General features: G+C 35.2%; 1 protein-coding gene across 2 annotated transcripts; it reads left to right on the forward strand.

The window, feature by feature from the left end:
* Positions 1 to 9,622: 9,622 nt before the first annotated feature.
* Positions 9,623 to 23,499, forward strand: LOC131070139 (glutamine--fructose-6-phosphate aminotransferase [isomerizing] 1). Of its 2 annotated transcripts, XR_009371586.1 has the most exons (12): positions 9,640 to 10,399; positions 11,070 to 11,242; positions 17,270 to 17,396; positions 17,508 to 17,653; positions 18,951 to 19,118; positions 20,456 to 20,816; positions 20,952 to 21,202; positions 21,295 to 21,409; positions 21,563 to 21,818; positions 21,907 to 22,075; positions 22,241 to 22,415; positions 23,082 to 23,499. XR_009371586.1 is itself a non-coding variant. In XM_058005677.2 (11 exons), the coding sequence occupies exons 1-11, from the start codon at positions 10,159 to 10,161 to the stop codon at positions 22,322 to 22,324; spliced, it is 2,091 nt and encodes a 696-aa protein (XP_057861660.2). In that variant the 5' UTR covers positions 9,623 to 10,158; the 3' UTR covers positions 22,325 to 22,724. The 2 variants fall into 2 exon arrangements, 1 of the variants encoding a protein (XP_057861660.2); XM_058005677.2 differs by lacking the exon at positions 23,082 to 23,499 and having other exon boundaries at positions 9,623 to 10,399; positions 22,241 to 22,724.
* The last annotated feature ends 930 nt before the right edge of the window (positions 23,500 to 24,429 follow it).

Genomic DNA, 24,429 nt, shown 5'->3' on the forward strand with positions numbered 1-24,429 from the left:
AAAGGATTAAAGAAGTTGTAGGTGTATTAAGAATACTGGAGGTAAGATTGATGATGATATTGTTGTTAGTAAAATGCTTAGAACTCTCCTACCACAATATGCTATTAGAGTTTTTGCAATTCAAGAACTGAGATCTATTTCTAAAGATAAAGTAACTATTGATTCTCTTATTGGAAAGTTGACTGCATTTGAGTTAAACTTTGATATTAGTATTTCAAAACCGCCTAAATCTACTTTTAAAGCTTCTGTAACGGATACATCTGTGAGGAAATGAAAGGATATTTTTCATAATCATGACTGTAGGTCTAGTCATGGCGGTAGCAGAGGTGAGAATGATAAATGAAGATCATCTGATGGAACTTGAAGCACTATTGGCTAAAAGATTTCCTAGAGGCACTGGTAAGTATAAAGGTAAATTACCCTCAAAGTGTTTTTCCTGCAATAAGATTGGACACATTGCTACAAATTGTCCTAACGGTGATAGAAAAGAAAAGTTCAAGAAATTTAAAGGAAAAGGACAGAAACATTGCTATGTTGCAGTGGATGAAGGCGTGACTGATGAAGAATCAAAAGAAGATGACAATGAGGAGATAGTGTTTGTTGTTGTGAAGGAAGATCTGACTGATGAAAAGGCATTGGTGTCTCACATGGATAGTAGTGATGAATGGGTAATAGATAGTGTTTTTTCACACCGCATGACCAGTGATAGAAACAAGTTCTTATCTCTTGAAGAATTTGATGGTGGTGTGGTAAGGTTTGGTAACAACTCACCCTGCATGGTTAAAGGTAAATGAACTATTTCATTAAATAGAAAAAGTAATGCAGATGATGTCTTTTGGGTTGATGGATTAAAACATAACCTTTTGAGTGTTGGTCAATTAAATGATAAGGGATATCTTCTAGAATTTATAGAACAACATAATGGGATAGCAAAGAGAATGAATAGAACAATTGTTGAAGCTGCTAGAACCATGTTGATTCAAGGTGAAGTACCAGATATGTTTTGGAGAGAAGCAGTTAGCACTGATGTTTACACTTTGAACTAGGTACTTGTCAAGAGAGGTAACAACAAAACACCTTATGAATTATGGCATGGCAAGACTCCTAATGTAAGTTACTTTAAAATTTTTGGGAATAAATGTTTCATTAAACGCGATGATTTCACTGGAAAGTTTGATGGAAAGTGTGATGAAGGTATTTTTTCTTGGTTACTCTACAAAGAGTAAGGCTTTCAAATGTTATAACAAGAGAATAAAAAGGATCATTGAAAGTGAAAATGTGAAGGTAGATGAAATCTCTGAGAAATCTGATAAGATCAACAGATCTGAACCTGAGAAAGATGAAGAAAAATTTGTGTTTATTGAACCGAAAGTACAAAAGAATGATGAGCAGGAAAATGTAGAAATAGGTGCTCAACCGGTAAATGAAGAAAGCGATGAAGAAGATGAAGAATATGAAGTAGAAGGCACAAGACCGGAACTGGCAATACCAAGATATGTCAGACTGAATCATCTATACGAGCAAATTATAGGAGATAAAAATGTTGGTGTACAAACAAGAAGGAAACAAAGAAAACTCATGTCTGATTTCAACTATAGAGTCTAAAATAGTAAGAGAGGCATTGAAGGATGATGATTGGATTAATGCTATGAATGAGTAATTGGATCAGATAGAGAAGAACAAGACATGGACACTTGTTCCTAGACCGAAAGACAAGAATGTGATTGGCACTAAATGGGTCTTTAGAAACAAGTCGAATGAAGAAGGCAAGGTTGTGAGGAATAAAGCAAGGTTGGTATACAAAGGATATACACAAGAAGAAGGAGAAGATTATGGAGAAACCTTTACACCGGTGGCAAGATTGGAAGGAGTAAGAATGTTACTTGATTATGCTCCATTTAAAGGCTTTAAGGTCTACCAGATGGATGTTAAATATTATATTCTTAATGACATCCTTGAGGAAGAAGTGTACATAGAACAACCAGATGGATTTGCTTTGTGCGAGGATAAATATATGGTTTGCAAGTTACATAAGGCAATGTATGGATTGAAGCAGGCACCGAGAGCATGGTTTGAGAGATTGCATGCACACCTGATCAAGATAGGATTACAGCATACTAGTGAAGACAGTAACATATGTCTTAAGACTAATGGAGATAGAGTGTTGATAGCTGAAGTATTTGTAGATGATATAATTTTTGGAGGTGATGATGATTTATGTATGGCTTTTGCTAAGGAGATGAAGAAATAATTTGAGATGTCTCTTATCGGTAAGATTAAGTTTATCATTGGGTTGTAGGTCCAACAATTGGATGGTGGAGTATTTATCTGTCAGAGTAAGTATTTAAAGGAAGTGTTGAAAACATTTGGCATGGAGGATTGTAAACCAGTTGGTACTCCGATGGTGATATTTTGTAAATTACCTAAACATGATTATTCACCCTCTGTTGATGAAAAAGAATACAGGTCCATGATTGGTAAGTTGTATTGTGTTGTTCACAGTAGGCTTGATATTGCACATGTTGTTGGTTTGGTTGCTAGATTTCAAAAGGATCCCAAGGAGACTCACTTGGTAGTGGTGAAAAGGATATTTTGGTACTTGAAAGGCACAATAGATTATGGCCTATACTATCCTTATAAAAATATTTTTTCTTTGGAAGTGTTTACTGATGCAGATTGGGCAGGCAACGTTGATGATTGGAAAAGCACTACCGGTGGAGATTTTCTTCTTTGAGGTAGATTGGTTGCTTGGACAAGTAAGAAGCAAACTTGTGTTTCACAGTTAACAACAAAGGCATAGTATGTTGCAACATCAATGAATTGCACGCAGACAATCTGGATGAGACATGTGTTAGAAGGTTTTAAATTTGATATGTCTGAACTAGTAACTATTTATTGTGACAATACAAGTGCAATTAATATTTCAAAAAATACTGTATTACATGCAAGAACTAAACACATAGAATTGAAATATCACTTTCTGAGGTAGAGAGTACAATAAAAATAAGTAGGAATGGAGTATGTGACAAGCAAAGAGAAGCTAGCAAACATTTTCACAAAACCTTTGCCGAAGACTACCTCTGAGTACCTCAGAGGTAAATTAGGGGTCAGATCCCTACATAAGAAGAACTAAGATGCAGGAGATGCATCAATCTTGTGGGCTTAATGAATATTTCTCATTGTGGATTGATGAAATGGTGGCTACTCCGTAGGGAGAGCAGCTTCGATGAGATTTACAGAGATGTTGAAGACAACAACAACATATTTAATGACCGACGATGCATATGAACCTTTGGCATTGCTGTCAAAGGGGGAGAAGAAATATATTAGCCTAAGGAGGAGGAGATGTGTAACAGAAAGGGGGAGAAGAAATGAAGAAGAGAAGAGAAGAACCGACAAAAGAGTGAAGTGTAGAAGAGAAGTTCCAGAACTAAGCAGCATGATTTTAGTTGAATATGTTGGTGTTGCCATCAATGCCAAAGGGGGAGAATGTTGGCATGATTGGCATAACTGATGCAGATGAAGAATGATGACTAAACCAGTAAAGGACTGTTTGTGATGACATTGTGATGAAGAGATTGAGATTGCATGATTGGATGACTTTGATCAGTTATTTGTGTTGTCATTGATGGCAACTAATGTTTACTATGTTGTATTTGGTCATCTAAGTCTTTTTGGTCTATCGGAAATGCCTTATCGATATTGAAGACAAGAAACTGGGAATTAGGACCTTAACCGGTAAACGAGCAAATGTTTTGATTAGATCTGGCGATTGGTGATGATTGAAGTGTTGTGGGTTGGAATGTGAGTTTGTATCATTGTAATATGTATCTAACTGGAACCACATCATGTTTTTGTTATCATAAATCATGTTTATGATTTCTGTTGTATTTTTGCTAGGGTTTAAGGACCGGTAAAGAATTCTCTTAACTAGTAATGATTTTTGGTTTGGCAATGATGTACATCAAGTTCAAATGTTGGTGATGACATGGCACAAACCACATGAAGTGTTTGAATGATGTTTTGGTGTGTTTGAAGATGAAATTTCTTGGGAAACTACGAAGCGCTTAGAAGAGTCTTCTAAGGGTTTGACTTTGTATCAGATTGAGATGCGGTGGTCATTCAATGGTTGTAATTAATTTGTAATTGATTGTAATGATCCATATGATGATCAATGACGATCTGTAATGAGTTGTAAAGATCTGTGATGATCTATGTTGTAAGTCTTAGGGTTTTGTAACCGAATAAGTTGTAAAGGTTATTTATGTCGACACAGTTGATGTTTGTTGTGTCAATAGTTTTGAGAAGAGTGTGAAGCCGAACTAGAGTATGAGGTCTACTAGAGTGTAATATTTGGAGCAAAATTGGATCTAATCAAGCAAGTAGTTAAGTGCTATACCCAGATCATTCACTATTGTTATCATAACATTTACAACAACATAATCCCTTAACGGGGTAGGTCCTAACAAGCCTTACATTGTAAATCCCTTAACCGGGTAGCTCAACATCTGAGTGTTAAATCCTCTTGCGAGGTTGATCCTAACAGGTCATAGCTCCTAATAGGGCTCATCATCTAAATCCCTTATCCGGGTGACTCCTAACAGGGTCTGCTCCTAACAAGGCATCTTTGTAAGCTTCTATCTAGGCTAGGCTCCTAACAGGGTGCATTCTGAAAGAGTGCACAATTTTTGTGGGTACCAATTCCCACTGTGGTTTTTCCCTATTTGGGTTTCCACGTAAAAAACATGGTGTTCATATGGTGAATGTTTTTATGTGTTGTTATGTTTTACTTTCAGTTTATGCATGTTGATGAACACTTAATGAGAAGCTTTGATAAACCGGTTTAACAGTTGGTTATTAGTGATTACCGATAATGGTAAAGATTTTATTACTGGTTTATGATTGATTTGGTGAAGTTTTGCAAGTTCAAGTTTTAAGTTTGAAATTGTTGTTAATACTGATTAACCCCCTCTTAGTATTAACCGAATCCTCTAAGATTAACAAAATGAACTTAGATGTAAAATTCAATGATCTACAAATTGAGATTACAATTTTTTCTGATTGGTCAATTACTCTATATCACGAACTTCGAGATCTCTACCTTGTTGTTTGATGGGTATATGGAAGGTCACTATTAGGCCTACAATGACCATCATAAAGCACAACCTATCTAATCAACTTAGTATTAAGTTCATGAGATTTATTAAGGGAAAATCACAAATTATTTATCACATGGAGCCACTTGAGGAATGGTTGTTTGCTACTTTTAAATTCAATTATTCAATTTGTTAGAGTTATCTTTTATTAGCCAATAATTATTTATTTAATTATTAGTCTATTATACTCTATGCTTAAGCTAAACTTAGGAATCTTATAATTCTTTAGGGTTTTCTCCTTTAGAGTTTCAAGCATCCTTTTATAAGGATTCTCTCTTTGTATTTTCATAACAACTATAATTATTGAATTGCATTCTTGTTGCACAATCAATATGACTCCTCTTTTCTGGATCTCTGAATTTCGACCTCCATAGTTTTTTTGCTTCTCTCCTTTTGTCACAAGTTTGCATGCAGGTGATCTTTGGGAGCTGCAGAGTTGATTTTTCCTCAACTCCAATATGGTATCAGAACTCCAGATCTGCATGCCCATGTTCTCTTCATGAGAGTTTTTGGCCCTTGCTCTTCAGAGCTGTGTATTTGGGGGTTTGTGCAGTTGCTTTTTTTTTCATTTTTGGGAGTAGCTGAGTTTTTGGTACATTTTGGTGCCAAAAGGACATCTCAGTTGGATCCAAAAGGTTGATTTAATGAATTTTGATATATAATTTGTCTATTTTCGGTGACAGTGGCATGATTTTTTATTGGCACATTTTTTGAGGCACGAAAAATCCGTACGATTGTACCTACAAATGCGTAAAGAAAATTTTCGTCAAATAAATAAATAATTTTTTTTAACCCTCTTTATGCCCTAAAAGAGGAGTTTTTTTTTCTTTTGGTCGTAACTTGGTCATATGGAGGCACTTTTTCAAAAACTTTATATCGTCGGAAAGCTCTTTCGAGCTCTCTTCAGATCTAGAGGTTTAATCTTTTGAGTTTTTTTTTTTTTAATTTTTTTAATGGTGTTTTTTTCTATCAAAGCCAAAAGTTCTTTTTTGCACTCCAAGAGACATAACTTGAGCATCCAAACTCCATTTTTTGAAAACTTTATATCATTGGAAAGCTTGTTCTGTGTTATTTCCATTCATAAGATTTTTATTTCTTGATTCTTCTCCAGGTATATTTTATTCAATTTTTTGTTTTTCAGCACTCTAATGAATATCTTGGATGTTTCATGTCTTGGGATCTCTTTCTTTGAGTAGGATGTCTCATCTTTAGCTACTCTTTCTGTTTCCAGTCTTCTGTCTCTTATGATCATTGTAGCATTTTATTTATGCAAACGAACTGAGATAAAGTTGCATCATGCATGGTATACTTGGGATCTTGCACATCTTGTGCCTTATTGTACATGCACTACTTATAAAGTGCCATGGGGGGGGGGGTTGATGTTTGCCTTTTGTTTGTCATCTACCTTTGTCAAGTGAGTGTTCCTTCTATGACATTAGCCTCATCATGTGTGTCAAGTGAGTGTTCCTTCCATGACACTATGTACTTTCTCTGCTCCTTCGATGTTCCTAGTTCTTCGTCATGCAGTTCTTGTTGGTCGTTCTTTTCAGTGTACCTATCTATCTCCCTTTTCAGCATTATGGGGAGGTGTGTCCTGTTGTTTTAATGTTTCCTTGGTTTGATTGATCAACTCTTCAGGCTTTGGTGTTTCATGTCATCTATATCTTCGAGTTCAGTTGTTTGCTTTTGTTTTCCATCTGATTCGAGTAGTGTCATTTGAGGGCACTCATGCAGATTACAGTCTTCTCTACCTGGTCATGTTCTATTTCAGTGGAGGTTCTTTAGATCAACAGTTACTCTTCGATAGTGTTTGTAGCTATTTCATGCTTCAGTGGTGTTCTTCATTCTCTTCTTTTTGTTCCTATCTTTTGGAACACTCTTGTTTGGAGGCTTCTTAGTCCTTCACTTGAGCTTTCATCTCTTCTTAGAGAGGAGTTTTGTTCCCACGGGGTTTTCTCCTTTTTCGCCACTTTACAGAGATTTTTTGGTACTTGGGTACCTCATTAGGCCTAGTTGTCGGGACCTATTGCTGCTTTCCTGCATTTTTTATATGTTGTTTTAGTCCTTAGTTGTTTTTTAGCTACTCCCTAAGTTCATCTTAAGGGGGGGTGTTAGAGTTATCTTTTATTAGCTAATAATTATTTATTTAATTATTAGTCTATTATACTCTATGCTTAAGCTAAACTTAGGAATCTTATAATTCTTTAGGGTTTTCTCCTTTAGGGTTTCGAGTATCCTTTTATAAGGATTCTCTCTTTGTATTTTCATAACAACTATATTGAATTGCATTCTTGTTGCACAATCAATACGACTCATCTTTTCTAGATCTCTGAATTTTGGCCTCCATAGTTTTTTTGCTTCTCTCCTTCTGTGATAAATTTGCATGCAGGTGATCTTTGGGAGTTGTAGAGTTTATTTTTCCTCAACTCCAATACAATTAAATTCACAATGCATCAGGTCATGCCATCATTCATGTTGTTACATTATACTATGGAATACCTACATTAAATGCCATGAAGTCTAATGTGACAATTAAAGTTCAAGATGGAGAGTTATTGCCAGTGTATAAATGGTTAACTAATTCAAAAAAGTTTTGAAATTGTATTTGACAATTTTTTTTTTAGCTATTTACACATTGTAACTATGACTAAATTATATTTTGACACTATTTTATACATGTTGTCTGAGAGTTATTATTACTACATAAATAGTTAACTAAGACTATAATTATCAAAATGGATAGTTAGTGATGTATGCATTTTGTTCATCTGTGTTACCCATTACATTCTAGAGTTTCTTTCAAACACTTTGAATGATCTATTCAACCATTTTTTTTAAACTCGTTACTAACAAACTCTTTATTATTATTTATGAATATTAAGTATTTTTATAATTTGATATCTCTTGGCGTATCTTACTTATATTTTTAAAAATATAGGTATGCTAGTTGAATTAGCTTGTTGTATGCTAAGAAAACAATGCCTCTTATCAATGTAATGTCTTGGAATTTGTACTAGTTTTGTGTTATGTCAAATGACAAGTTTGAACTAATCCTTTGATTTCAAATCCATCCATGCACATAGTGGGGCTCTTCTTTTCTACTCACTTGATATATCTTTGTTTGCTTTGCTAAATATTTAAAAGTACCTTGGAAGGATGATTGTTTTGTGCAAGGAGGCAAGTTTTCTTAGGTTAACCCCTATAAATGTAATAATGATTTGAAGATAGCAAGGGTCCTAGATCGATGTATGTGAATTCTACTCTTTTTAGTGCTCCAAATCCTAGTGTGTTGCTCTTGAATGTTCCTTTAATGCTCTAAAATGAAATAATTTTAAGTTAAGCTTGGATGATTAAAATGAATGCATTGTGTGTTTCTAAATACAAGGGCATAGCAACACATCATATCGATGTATATTTATTTAGCCTTGGTCAAAAAGGGTATAGGTGGGAGTTAGTCAAATTTAAATTTGGAAGGGTCAAGTTTGCGACTATGGGTTGACCTTGCAATAACAAAAATATTTAAAATTTTAAAATTGAAAGCGTTTTGTCTATGAGTGCAAGGTTAGCTCTTATGACTACAAAAACTAACACAACATGAAACGAGGTCAAATCAATATGGGTAAGGTGGGCATGGATATATGTGCATATAATGGATGTAAAAAATGTATGGTTAAGGCAAATGTATAAGAACAAATGAACATGAAAATAGAGTAAGGACTAAGTGTATAGAAACATATGTAATGGATAAACAGATAGTATGAGACAAGGAATTAATTTGTAAGAAATTACACCATTTGTCTATATATATATATATATATATATTTTATCAAATTACATCTAAAACTAAATCAAAATAATTTAATTATACAACTTTCACCATATTAATCCCATTTGTTCAAACAATTGGTAAGGTTGTGCTAAGGCTTTGGATTATTCCCATATAGGTCCAAGGTTCAACTCTTGCCAGCCGGGTTTGCCTAATGACTGGGTTGTTTGAGCCTGCCCTCGCCGACCTTAAAAGATTAGCCTAACCACAACTCGCTCCTAATTAGAATCATGGGAACACCTAGATTTTAAAAAGTCATATTAAAATTTTTAGACTTACTACAGTCACAAACTTTATCCTTGGAGAAATCTATTTAGTACCATGATACATACTGTGGCAATCTTTTTGTGGATGTTATGCTCCATCAAAAGTGAAGGTCATAAAGTGACAATAAGTTAGTTCAGCAGATCACAGGGTCCCCTTGTGCAACGACACGAAAAACACGTTTTATGAGGATCAGCACAAAACCATGAATAAATTTTGGAACATGCAGAAAACCTCACTTTTAATAAGAAAATGTGTTGGATAACTCTTCCTGCGATTTTTAAGCAATGCTTTTTGGCCCTATCAAAACTGTGTTTACCTTAGGTTTTATCTCCATAAATGCTTAATAGGTTTTATCTCCATAAATGCTTAATATCCGAAGGAATAATGCTTCTATTGTGCTAGATGTCCCATCTAGTTTGACACAAAACGAGTAAAAAAATTGTGTACTTATTGTGGCTTTATGCAAGACAAAGACACCACAGATTTCGGATTACCCAAATGTAATCCTAAAAATTTAAAAATCAATTCGGGTACATCCAATGTATGCGTTGTCCTGTTGAGTTTGAACATACTTCGTCGGGTCTCACTTCGTTTGTATTTTTTGACTTGGTCTCGACAGACCCACATTTCATATCTCACACGCCTTCCCTTATTAAATAGGAAACTATCCCAGCACTTTCGATTAAATTTATTCTAGAAATCGACAACTTTAATGGCACGCATTTGACTGTTCCAATTTTTTTCATTCCTATTAAGAATTACATTTATATGACTGATTTCCGGACACCCAAATGCAAAATTCTCCGTGGGTGCTCAGATCCGTGATAAATTAAGCTCCTTCATCTTCTGATCCGTTGAACAATTTGTCTCTCTTGTTGCCTGATACTGATATTTTTTCTAGGCCCAAAAATGTGCGGGATTTTCGCATACCTGAATTACAATGTGTCTCGAGAAAGGAGATACATTATGGAGCTTCTGTTCAATGGTCTCAGGCGCCTTGAATACAGAGGTTACGATTCTGCAGGCATTTCTATTGATTTGCATCCAACAATGGACTCCCATTGTTCTGAATTTCAGCCCACTCTTTCTTCTCCTCTGGTGTTTCGGCAAGCGGGAAAGATTGATCATCTCGTGAAGTCTGTGTATCAAGGTCAGAATTTTTTTTGCCCTTAGTTTTTTAATATGTAAAAGAACTGATATATGTTATTTTGGCCAAATTGGTCCATAGCCACTCTTATTATGTTAGGCAAGGCCTGTTCAGGTCTGTCATATTTAGAAGAATTTTTCTCTTGATTTTTAGTTTTAATATAAATTCTCTTTAGATTTTCGACTTTATTGATTTAAGAGAGACTAGAATGTCCATAGATTTGTGGGGCACAGTTCACCTTATTGTAATTTGGGGATTTGAATCTGAGTTACCAGCTAGGACTCTTTTTTTTTTCGAAATTTAATGGGTTATGATTACAAAAACATTATGTGATAAATATCATTACATTGGAGACGATTGAAAAGGTAATTATATTATCTTCAAATTCATTAAGTTACAGAAGGTTCTTTTGGGATCATTTACCAATTTTGTGTTTTTAGGAGCTGTGATCTAATATAGGGTATAATATAAAGTATTTCTTTTCTTTGACTGCATTGTGTTTTGTAAAACATCAATAATTTTAGCTTGAGTGCTTGATAATGTTGTCTAATATTCGAATGAATCATATGTTTATGTATTTCTGCGGCAGTACACAGATTTCAGAGTGTTTTATGTGGGTCAGATTTGGGTTTCTAGGAACTTGCACTGATTTACTGTTAGATTTCTGTTGCAGAGGTGGATGCAAGTGATTTGAATATGGAAGAGTCATTCACAAATCATTTGGGCATTGCTCATACGCGTTGGGCAACACATGGGCCTCCTTCTTCCAGAAACAGTCATCCACAGTCTTCAGGGAAGGACCATGAATTTTTGGTTGTTCACAATGGTATCATCACCAATTATGTGGTATGTTTTTTTCTCTTTAGCTGAATATTGGATTGGTAGAAGAACGTGGAACAAATCATTCAATGAAGCAGGTTTCTAAAGATTTACTTCATTTATAAATTTATTATCTGGAAGGAGGATTTTTCATCCACAAAGTCATCAAGTCTTAGGCTGAAACCTCTTTGACTAAGAGTTAAGGACTGAGGGGTAACCATTCCTCCAAATTCACCCAGGGCATGATCCCGACCTCATCCCTTATGATGTTGGAGCCTTGCATTCAGCAAGACTTGATCTTTGGTAGGCTTATTAAGAACCTTTCAACTTCACTAGCAGGCCAAGAGCCCATTGACTAAAATAGGTTTTTTTGGTATCTATCCACATGGTTTTTCCATTTGCTTAAGGTAATCCTCTATGTTCATTGAATACCTTAATTTGCTGTGTAAAGTTTCGTATAGACAACTCATGGCAATTGAATCACTCAGTACTGCTTTAACAGATGATGTTTCTGATCTGTGGAGGAAGGTTATTTTTGCCATAATTTCAATGTTCTGTTTTATGATTTGGGACATAAATAAACTATGGGTACTCTGGGTATTAGCATATACTGATCTTATTCAAACAAGTACCTCAAGTTGCATATATTCCAAAAAAGTCACCCATCTTTTGGATTTCTTATAAGGAGACCTACAGAATATACTTTGTATACCCTACAAAGAGGCTAATAAAATGAAAGATATATTCCATTTTCCTTTCATGTGATGTAAGATGATTTTAATGTTTTTTTTAAGATAATTTAATCTGGGGTTCTACTGAAGGCACCGCCCTTGAAAATTTGATTACAAATATTTAAGCATATGAGATCTTCCACCTTACAAAAAGGAGCAATTAAATACTATATCGATCTACCATCCTGCTACCTAGATAAACTGACATCTACATACCCACAAAAACAATGTTGTTGTACAGCATGGAGATTCAAACATACTCTCGAAAATAAAAAATTAAAAACAGAGATTACCTAGACAGCACCTACCTATAGCTAAATCAAACTCAGCCCCAATGCTCTCTCCTAGAATTCCCTTACTCTGCCACCTCCACCACTTATTTTATACACCCAAAGTAGCATCACTGGAAGGTTGTCGAACCAGATTCGCACCAACTAAAGAAAGGAAGTGAATCCCTCTACCTAATTCCTGTCAAAAACGTACACAATGAACATGGCCACTACAAAAGACAAGAATGGTGAAATTGCTGGTATACAGACCTGCAAGCACTTTTCCCATGTCGTTGCAGTATGCCCTCAGCACATCCAGCTCCCTGTACAAGTCTGCATTCTTCTTTTGTTTTCCAGCCCACGGAATAGATGAATTGACAGATTCTGCCCCTTCCAGCTACTTCTCTTCATTTGGTCTTGAACCTTGTTCCATGGGGACGCATGCCCCTCCACGCACCCTCAAAGAAAAAAAACCCAGGCATTTCCGAGATGTAGATGTTTCAGAGTTTTGGGGAAATGTCCCTACACCATCACTCCAATGCCACCACATACCCAGGGATGTTTCTGAGATGTCTCCCTCAAAGAGGAGGCCTTTCCAAGATATCCCTCTATTTAGGAGACACCACCAAGACTCCGGGACATCTTTGAGACACTCAGGGGACACCCCTGACACCGAAGTGTCCCTTACAATAGAGTAGTTAAAAAGTTCATTAAAAAAAAACAAAAAAAACCTGTAAGTTTTCTTGTTTGATGAAGGTTGAAGAATAAGGATTCATATTTTTGTTTATCCTCATGAGCCCATGCATAATCTTTTATTTAATATGACATTATGACATGTATGATAACAATAAATTTAAATCAGTTTTTTATAGTGTCACCATGAGTTCCACTTCTCACAACATGAGTGATGAAGAGGATTAGTAGGAGCCTATGGGGGTTCAATCAGTAACTCCAAGTATAGACGTTGGGTGAGGAGGGGAGGAGGGTTGAGGCAACTAATTCTATTGGTAGTGTACATTTTAGTTTCCCTTACAAATCATTGAGGATTTTTCCAAGGATCCCTTAGATAAAAACTTGCCTTTAAAAGAATTTGCAACTAGATTGCCAACAAAACTTGGGGAAATGAGGTATACTTAGCTATGGAGATGTCATTTCATTTTTGTCAATTTGAATTTCAAGGTAGTACTATAAGAGTTAATGCACACCTTTATGTCGTAGGCAAATGTGTGGAAGCATGTAAGAGATTCTCATTTGAAAAAAGAATTGAACTAAATAGATTGTGGGGTTATGCTGATGACCAAAGTCTTATACCTGCCACTTTGCTATTGAGGACTTCTACTCCTATTAGTACTAGGACTACCTCAGATCCATGAGTTTCAGCTCGTTCTACTTTTATTTTTCCATCTAGTTCAGAGGCAGCCACAACAGAGCCTAAGGAAAAATGTAGAAACTCATGCTGCAGATACGTTTTCAGAGTTTTCAATGTGCTGAATAGGGATGGGACAAATGATGCTATTGACAAACTGTTCTTTGCCAATGGCATTCCATTTCATGTGGCTTTAGAATAGAGGAATAAATTAGAATCAATAAAAGTATAAGATAGATAGACTGTGCCTAGAAGATAGATCTTTCGATTCAAGGTCCTCTTTATTATATGTATGTTGTGGCAAAAATAATTAGTGCAGGACTATCATATGTACCACTGGGGGAAACAAAATTGAAGACAACAATCTTGGATAAGAATTATTCCAAGATTAATATTTTAATGGAGAAAATGAACAGTATTTGGGCCATTAGTGGATGCAACATAATTGTGGATGCGTGGATGGATATTAGGCATTATCCGCTCATCAATATTATAATCACATGCATAGAGGGCCCTTACTTCCTTAAGGCTATTGATTGTTCAAAGAACTACAAGGATGCTGATTTTCAGTTCCAAATCTTAGAGATGCTATTGAGGAGGTTGGGCTAGAGAATGTGGTGCAAGTAGGGGATATTTGTTGGACTCCTTGTTGTGTGCATGTCATGAATAATGCGCTCAAGGACATGGGAAAAATCAGATGGATCAAAGAGATGGTTAATGATGCTAGAGATGTATATATGTTTACATGCAACCACCATACTTCATATGCACTTCAAGACCCCCTCTAAGGATTTTTCAAAACTTGTGGAGACTAAATATGTATCATACTTCATTTTGTTGGAGAGGACGCTTGAGTTACAATATGCATTGCAACTATGGTCATGACTACAAAATGGAGTTGGTGACCTGATTCTAAGTTAGAGTAGGGGAGGGGTGTGAAGGATGTGGTCAAGAGTGACACTTTTTGAGCTGATACAAGATTCATTGTTGCCATCATTACTCTAGTCTTTAGAGTTATTAGATATGGGGATGCAAATGCACCTAGCCTTGGAGATATGTAATTGTTCATTGGTATGCTTAGAAAAATGAAGGCCATTATACAATATAAAGACCCCACATTAGAGTTTTACAAAGAACACGTTCAGCCAATCATTTATTGCTGATGGGAGAAGCTCAACGTTCCCTTGCACATGGCTGCCTATGCATTGAACCCAAATTGGTATATGCAAAGGCTTAGTAGGATCACCCCTATACAAGATGTTGAGGTCAAGGAAGGCTTCATAAAGGCTATTCAAAAGATGTATGATTCTACATAGGTTAGCATCATTGTATTGACTGGGCAAAATTTGTGCATCTTAGGGGTTAATTAGAAGAGGCCAAGGTGGATATGGAGACTATGACAAAAGAAGATCCAATTTTATGGTGGTCTAATACCACATTAGCCATTTATTTGCTATTTTAAGTTTTTAGTTCTTTTGCTCTTGAGAGGAATCGGTCTACTTATAGTTTCATCCACTTTGTTAAGAGGAACTGTTTTTTTTCTAGGAGAGTAGGGAAGCTTGTAGCTACACATAGTGACTTGCATTTCATTGACCACAACACGTTTATGTACAAGGAGAGTTGAGCAGTCCAATTGGATGTAGAGCCAAAAGATCCAACACAAGTTGACAAAGATGTAGCATAGAGAAGGTTGGTTAGTAGCATAGACAAGGTTGCTTGGCCTTGAGACGTCTAGCAGTTGAGTGATGAGTAGTTTGCTGCAGACTTTGGGGATGAATGACGATTCGAGGTATTGGGTCGTATGCCAATTGGATTTTTGAATTTAATAATTATTTTGAATATGATATATATTATAAATAAATTGATATCCGGCATTTTCGTTGTTCTTGCAATGCAATATCAAATATGTTTTGAGTATTTCAAAGTTTTATATGTATTTTCCTGTATTATTTTATAACTATTTTTTACGTACTATATATATTTGCATTGTTGTCTTATTGCCATTCCTCCACCATCCCCAAATCTAATACCTTGTTACACCTATCCCCAAAAATTATTTTCACTTTCCCCTTGTCCTTTTTTATTGAGACCCTTTGGAACATAGGTTCTGATGTTCCAATACCCACATCTTCATTTAATAGCATCATGTCCCAAATTGATCTGGCATGAAGAGCTCGAGGAGCCACAATTGCAAGTCCACTTTAAGGATAACTAATGCTAATTTGGGGACAAAATCTCCTCTTATTGCAGCTTTTGATTTATGCCCTTTTTCCAGTCCCATCCCCTCTAGTACTCCCTTTAAACCCTAGCATTGCAGTAGACTCACAGGCAAAAATCTTTTTTAGGTGATGATTTACCACCACACCTTTATGTTTCAAGTCCTTCTCCTTACCAGAGCTCCTTCTGCCTGTCATTATAACCTCTGCAACTAAAATAAAACTCCCAATAAGAAAAAATGTTAGGTGGTTAATTTCTAAATGCCATTGCTTATTCCACACAACACCATCTTCAAACCAGCATTTGGAAATAATATATTTGACTGTGTGGGCTTAAAAAATACTCATGAGCGGCTGTATAGCAGCGTACCCATAGGGCGACAAATCTATCCTGCCTAAATACTAAATTAGTTGAAATGCAGGCATTGCATTTGCCTAACCAATAACACAATAAATGATCTATATGGGCGAATTACCAAAATGAAAAACTTTAAACAGATTAAGGTGGCATAAAATTCAAATGACAATCCAATCTTTCCAAGGAATTCAATAAATGACTATAAAATTTTGTAATTGGAGCTTGATCCACTTCATACTTTGCCAAAATGTCTGCTGCTGGGTTCAAAGAAAGCTTGCGATGCTAATAGCAAATGTAAATATTCTCAAATTTGCACTGCTTTCCTTCATCTCTTTTATAGAATATTTTAGTTTCTAGTTTTGGCTCATTCCTTTTTGCAGGGCATTAATAACCACCATGGAATCCCCACAATTAAGTTTTTATATTTTTAAAAGTCTCAGCTGCCAATCCTGCGAGGAAATTTTCCCATTCTGCCTCATTATTTGTTTCGATCTCTTAGAAAAGAGATCCATCATATACAAACTTACCTTCTGCATCTGTTAGAGTAAAACTTCTTGCATTCCCTGGATTTTGTCTTGAAGCTTCATCAAAATTGAACTTAATATAATGTTCAGGAGGAGTCCATCTCTTTCTTGCGTTAGTATTAAAGGATCTTTGGTCTTTACCTTCGTTCTTCCAATCTAATTAGCTCTTAACTCTTGAATGGCATTAGATGATTTTAATAATTCAACACTTGATAAAAATTATAAGGGAAAGAGAATAAATTATATCATCATTTTACATATTTCTATACCTTTTAACCTGATTTGTAAGTTTTAAAATTTCTTAGGTTGCTTATTTCTGTATATATCTGCAAGTCTATTTTATGCTGCACTTAGAGTTTCTCTATGGATGACAGCACGTGTGTATCTAAGCACTCTGTACTGCTTTCCATTTATGATTTCCTTAAACCAAGTGTAAGCTGGTGATGAATCTCAGTGTTATCTATAAACCTTGTACAAGCATTTTCCTTGTATTTTAAGTGGGATGTGCTTTCTGACTTATTAATTAGTCTCTTAAAATTGTTTTATATATAATAAGTGCCAGCGACATTGATAATATCTGTGGTTATCAGGTTTTGAAGGAGACTCTACTTCGACATGGTTTTGTGTTTGAGTCAGATACTGATACAGAAGTAATTCCAAAGCTGGCAAAGTTTGTTTTTGACACACTGACAGAACAGAAGATAAAAGATGGAAACAGTGAGTGTACCCTTCATTTAGAAGGGATGAAATGTGCAGTTATTTTTCTTTTTTTGTTCTAAATGTCTTTCCATTGCTTAATATGGTGTACACTGATATGGGTATATGCAGACAGTGAGCAAGTTCCCTTTAGACAAATTGTCATGGAGGTCATGAGTCATCTTGAAGGAGCATATGCACTCATTTTCAAAAGTCCACACTACCCAAATGAGGTGGTTGCATGTAAACGTGGTAGTCCACTGTTACTGGGTGTTAAGGTAAATATTTTTCCCTAATCGCACATACTTTGGCTGAACATAGTAAAGAATCATTGCTTCTGATTTAAAGCAGAGGAGGGGAGATGGCTACTAATGTAATAAATATTCTATGAATAGGCTCCTTTTTTCCTACAAAATATTGATGAGCTGATAATAGTTATTGGACTTCATACTAAAATCAAAATAATAGGCCTGGATGGCTAATCTGATCTGGATTCACTGTATAGAGCCATCCTGCCGAGTTGTCTCCTAGTGCTTTAAATTTTACTCTTAAATAGAGACATTTTAAATTAACAGACCAATTTAATACAAACTTTCCAGTCTGCTTTTGTTGACCTCAGGATTAAATACATACACCCATTCTTTTTTTTGTTTCAAAGAAAAGAATAGCAACAAAATTTGCCAGTACTTCTTGCAACAGAACTTTGCCCATGTTAGATGTTGACCCTAAGGTGAAATGTACTTCAATTGTATATTGTCTTTCAGGTAGTATGGAGTCTAGACCATAGGTTGTATTTTGTACACGGACATTTCTAGCGCATTATCTGCTCGGTTTGTTTCCTCTAATTTAGCATTCAGTATCCATGTTTATCATTTACTCTGCTGGATTCAGATTTCTTCTTGTGACTTCAAAAGTGGCCAGTTTGTAAAAAAATCCATATTAGGATCCTGCCTGATGTACTAGTACTGCTTGTTGACAAAAGTTTTTATGAATCAGTCTGTGCACTGAAAATGGAATATTTTCCAATACAAGGAATGAACTGACCTCAACAATCAGCATAAGTTTATAAGTTTCCACTCGACAATTGGGGAGTAAAATTACTATGAATTTTGAAAATAATATAATTTCCAAAGTGACTATAATGATGATGCATTTTGAATTCAAACTGTGACCAGCCATACAAGTCAACAAAAAATCCATTTCCCAAAAAAGTTTTTAAATGCATTTTAACAAATAATTTTAAACCTATATATATTGATTCAATAAGGTGCATGCAACAATGTATTTGAGGCATACTAAAATACTGAATCTGATGATGATTCAACCACAACTCATTATAACCATATATATTGATTCAATAAGGTGCATGCAACAATGGATTTGAGGCATGCTAAAATACTGAATATGATGATGATTCAACCACAAATCATTATAACCCATAAATATGATTAGACTTTTATGCCAGCACTGCTTCATAGCATCTGCATACTTATGTTGACATTCTGTTTAATATAAAGTTTATAAACCCAAAGGATCAGTATGAATATATTGTCTATTGTATATATCTGGTTGCAGGAAGTGGCAGAAGATGGCAGTAGGGGAGCTTCTTTTAACGGGAAATTTATAAAGAAAACAGAGGATGGAAAGCCCAAAGAGTTTTACTTTGCAAGTGATCCTAGTGCATTAGTTGAGCACACAAGACAAGTGATGATCCTCGAAGATAATGATGTTGCTCACATTAAGGTATGCCATTGGCCAATTCTCTAGAAAGCTAGTTGACTGATATTTTGCAGTGTGGAAATTGCAAAATAAGTGTAGGGTTTTAAATATATGTCTCTACCTTATTTTATTAGATTTAGAGAACGCTATCTTGCATATTTCACTTTGTAAATTTTTTAGGGGCTTACAGATGCATCTGCATGTTTGAAGTTATATTTGAAATTGGAGATGCTTATGCCATTCATTGTTATGTTTGAGTTTAAAGTGTTATTTTAGGATAGCTAATTGGTAGCTATTATTTGATGTAATTTAAATTTTTAACATCTAAATATAGTTTTCCAAGTCCTTTTAGGCGCATTCTTTGAAGACTTAGACAACAAATCTAACTCTTTAAAATTTATTTTGCTCAATGAGTTGATGAATTAGCACATGCAATGAACATTGCCTGTGTTAATGCATGATAGCTTCGGTAAGATAAATGATTGAATGAGAGATAAATGAAGTCTCTCATTCAATCATTTATCCTATCGATAATTATGATGAATAACTTCAAGCTATTAATCCTTCATCTGATAAACCATTCTTCATTTGTATATGATCAATCTAATTAGTTCGATCAAATACTTAACTGTCGATTATCATTCTATAGTATAGAATCCCGATTTAATATCGGTTACATTATTTGTGTTCACCGATTATTAAATCGGGTTAACCATTGAAATCCGATTTATATCGGTTAACTTATTTAATAATAAACAAATGATTATCGGGTCAACCAAACACCGATTAGTATCGATGTTAATATAAGTTTGCACCGATTGATATCGGGTGATACACCGATTAATATCGGGTGGCAAAATAAACATACACCGATTGTTATCGGGTGTTAAGACAAGCATACACCGATAAACATACACTGATTGTTATCGGGTGTTAATGTAAACATACACCGATTGGTATCGGTTGTTAAAAGAACACCGTGTATTATTATTGTGATTAGCAAAGGGGCACGATCAAGTAATGTCTTGATCGGCCATGTCTAAAAGACATGACTGGTCAAGGCATTGCTTGATCGTACCCAGCTTGCTATATATATATCAAATGGCATTTGTGAGAAAGGACATCGAAATTAATAAATGCTCCTCTCTCCTGCCATACAAAAGAAGATAGTCAGATTTATATTTTAAATCAGTAATGCATAGAACAAGATATTATCAACTAGAATATAACTTGCATATTGAATGTAAATTGAACATCATTTACAACCTGTAAACCTATTTTATGTTTTCTTGCAATTTACTGTATTTGTAAAGGAATGGAAACTCTGGAGGACTGAAACTCATTTATTCGTTCCATGATAGGATGGGGATGTTTCTGTATATAAGTTTGATTTTGGCAAAGCGAAGACAATTGGTGGATTGGCACGTCCTGCTTCTGTACATCGTGCTTTATCTATCTTAGAGATGGAAGTTGAACAAATAAAGAAAGGAAATTATGAGCATTTCATGCAAAAAGAGATTCATGAACAGCCTGAGTCTTTAACGACCACAATGAGAGGAAGGCTTATTAGAGGAGGAGACTCAAAGCTAAAAGGTGTATTATTAGGTGGCCTTAAAGATTACATGTGGACAATCAGACATTGCAGGCGAATTGTTTTCATTGGTTGTGGTACAAGTTATAATGCTGCTTTGGCATCCAGAGCAATTGTGGAAGAGCTTTCTGGTAAGGTTAGATGTAATTATGACATTGGATGATTCCAAGTAAATATCTCCGAGCATCCTGATTTAAGAAGTAGATTGCTTCTTATGTTTGTACTTAGTTAATATTTTGCCTGTTATGTGTACTATGAATGACTAGGTATCCCTGTGACGATGGAAATTGCAAGTGATTTACTTGATAGGCAAGGGCCAATTTATAGAGAAGATACTGCAGTCTTTGTCAGTCAGTCTGGAGAAACAGCAGATACATTATTGGCCCTAGAATATGCTTTAAAGAAAGGAGCATTATGTGTAGGTATAACAAATACTGTCGGAAGTGCAATAGCAAGGAAAACACACTGTGGTGTTCATATCAATGCAGGGTGTGAGATTGGTGTTGCTAGCACCAAGGTAAGATGCGGGTTTCTCTTAGGTTTGTATCTTATTCTTTATTTTCATTTTTTGTTCCAAAGTGGGCCATCTCACTATAATATTGATCACAGGCATATACAAGTCAGATAGCAGTAATGGCAATGTTGGCTTTGGCTGTTGGAGATGATTCGATTTCTAGTCAAGGACGTAGAGATATAATTTTAGATGGCTTTTTTGACTTGCCAAGTAAGTATACTATGATCCTTCTAAAATTCTAGGCGATACGCATTAGGAGAGGAGGCATATGTGTTCAATTATGTCACAAGCTTCTAAAATTGAACATCTTTTGCTGAATAACTTGTCTGATGAGTTTTTGTATGGTGTTCTTTTAAATTTTAGACAAAGTCAGGGAGGTATTGAAACTGGATAGTGAAATGAAGGAACTAGCAAAGCTCTTGATGGATGAGCAGTCACTACTAGTTTTTGGGCGTGGCTATAACTATGCTACAGCTTTGGAGGGTGCCTTGAAAGTCAAAGAAGTAGCACTTATGCACAGTGAAGGAATTCTTGCAGGTGAAATGAAACATGGTCCTTTGGCTTTAGTTGATGAGACGCTTCCAATTATTGTTATTGCAACTCATGATTCTTGTTTCGGGTAAGACCTAAATACCATAATTACATATTTTTGTAATGTTATTATTGGTTTATGGAAATATCAATGAAAAAGTTTAATATTTAAACAGAAAGCAACAGTCAGTTATACAACAGCTTGAGGCACGCAAGGGACGATTGATTGTGATGTGCTCAAAGGGGGAGGCATCCTTGGTTTCTCCAAATGGTGCTTCTCGGGTTATTGAAGTGCCTCAAGTAGATGACTGCCTTCAGCCAATCATTAATATCGTACCATTTCAGGTACATGCAACTACTTTCTCTAGAGTTTATAAGCTAGCATGCAGATATGGAACAATTATTTCTATCATTTGGTAACACATATTTTATTTGTTTGGTGTATGTTACATGCATATTTATAACCTTTATGATCCTGTTATCTGATGCAAGCTCTTTGTATGTTGACAGCTTCTTGCATATCATCTGACTGTTCTTCGTGGTTATGATGTCGATCAACCACGAAACCTTGCTAAGAGTGTTACAACAGAGTAAAAGATCTAAAAAGTAAAAAGCAGTTAAATCCACAGACAACTGATGATAGAATAGTCTAATGGATGAGAAATTCTCCGTTTCAGTTTCAATGGTGAGCCTTCTGTATTGAAAATATTGATATGTAAGCCTGTTGGGTTCATCTCCAGGATTTTCTAAATTTCAATTCTGGTTGACATGCGTTTCACATCATTGCTATCCAATGTATAGGTCTAGAGGCATTTTCCCCTAAACAAAATTTAGTATCTACAGAAGTGGTACATTAATAATAATCAGACACAGGAACACAGGACTTTAGGGAAAGTTAAATTTTTATGTTTATCCAATTGCAAGTCAGCAATGGAATGCTTGGGTTCCTACATCATAGTGAAAGGGGAATCACCACCAAATATTTATTTTTTAATTCTTTGTTACCCAAGCAGGCAATCTCAATAGCTTATTTCAAATTTTAAAAGACTACAGTACCATTATTTTGAGTTTGTAAATCTTAAATCATCTGTTATCATTGAAGATAAAATAAATACTCTTACCAAATTTTAGGCTAGACACTTAAAATCTATTGCAACTGCATTTCCATGGTCGATTCTTGAAGAGAACCTAGTGTTCAGTGCATCACTGTAGATATAATGGGTTGAAACTCATGCATATTTACTTGAGTGCTAAAATTATTGGACTAGTAAAATGTGGCCGTGGCAGGCTGAATCCAAAATAGTTATGACACCTGACGCTTATTGTCTTGTCGGCTTTTTGGACGTTTCAGGCAAATTTAATTTTTGAGAGTTGTACCTCAACAATTTGGCTTGAATATGCAGTTTTACTGGGCAGAAGAGTACGTTTTGGAACTTGTAATCTGGATGCGTATGCATTTACGACGTTCTCCATCTTTTGTCACGGAGCGGGATTTGAGGCTAATTGTAATTTCTTGAGCTGTTATTTACTAAACAACTATAAATGACACTTACGTCTAATCCATTGTTAAAATGATATATTTTTTTTAACTTTGGAAAGAACTAGAATGTGTAGATATAGGCATCTCTATTATTAGTTTACAATGTGTAAGCATATATTTAAATCAGAAGCTGTGTTTTGAATACATTATGATGAGGTTAAGCATACATTTAATCAGAAGTCATCTTTTGAGGATGACATAATCAAGGAACATATCATCTTTCAGTTGATTTACAGCCTTTGGATAATTTAAAATAATGTTATCCAACACTTAAACTTATCCTTTTAGACTAGGAAATTCTTGTTGGAAGTATTAACTTAACTTTAAAATTCTTGCCCATAATGGAATGAGTATGGTCCTTGGTAATGAGTTGTTTTAGAAGGTAAAACTATTGAAATTGAATCAATTGGGAAAGCGACTTTTTAAATTAATTTGAAAACCATCTACAATATTTTCAAGAGTGTCAAGAAGTTTGTCTGCATAATTAAGGCAACAATATCACGAGGGGGAAATTCCAAGAGAAGGCAAAGAAATATGAAATAGGGGAAGGGAAATTGTTGAAATTATAAATGATCATGTTCTATTTATACTAATAAATAGTTTAGAAATATATGTATGTGGTATTGCATGTTGGATGTGTTGATTTTATAGTAGTGCTCGTTAACCACAGACAAACATCAGATCTATTGCCTTCCCAACCATAGACGATAAGCTCTTATCGTCACCCTCGAGTACACTAGATGACCTTCATGTTATTGAATTCATATCTATTGATGCAATCATGACCTTGCATATATATGAATCAATACCTCCTAATAGACCTCAAGTTGGCCATATACTTTTGATGCCAAGGATAGGGTCAGACCTATATATTACAAGTTACATATGAGTCTCCCTTAGTTGCAAGTTACATTTAACTTAATCACAAGTTACACATAAGTGGTTCGCCCAAATGGGGCTTGCCCCAAATTAGACTCATACAACTGAGATATCCAAATGCCAAGTTTGACATGCCACTTGGCATTTTGTGCACTAGGTCGGCCCTAGAAGGGATTCGACCTAGCTACCATATAAGAAATGCATACAAGAAATTTATTTCTCTTAGGTCACTTGAATAATTCATCATATGTAAATCAAATACTTTAATATATATTTGCCA

The sequence above is a fragment of the Cryptomeria japonica genome, chromosome 1 (assembly GCF_030272615.1).
Source record: "Cryptomeria japonica chromosome 1, Sugi_1.0, whole genome shotgun sequence".
NCBI classification, from domain to species: Eukaryota; Viridiplantae; Streptophyta; class Pinopsida; order Cupressales; family Cupressaceae; genus Cryptomeria; species Cryptomeria japonica.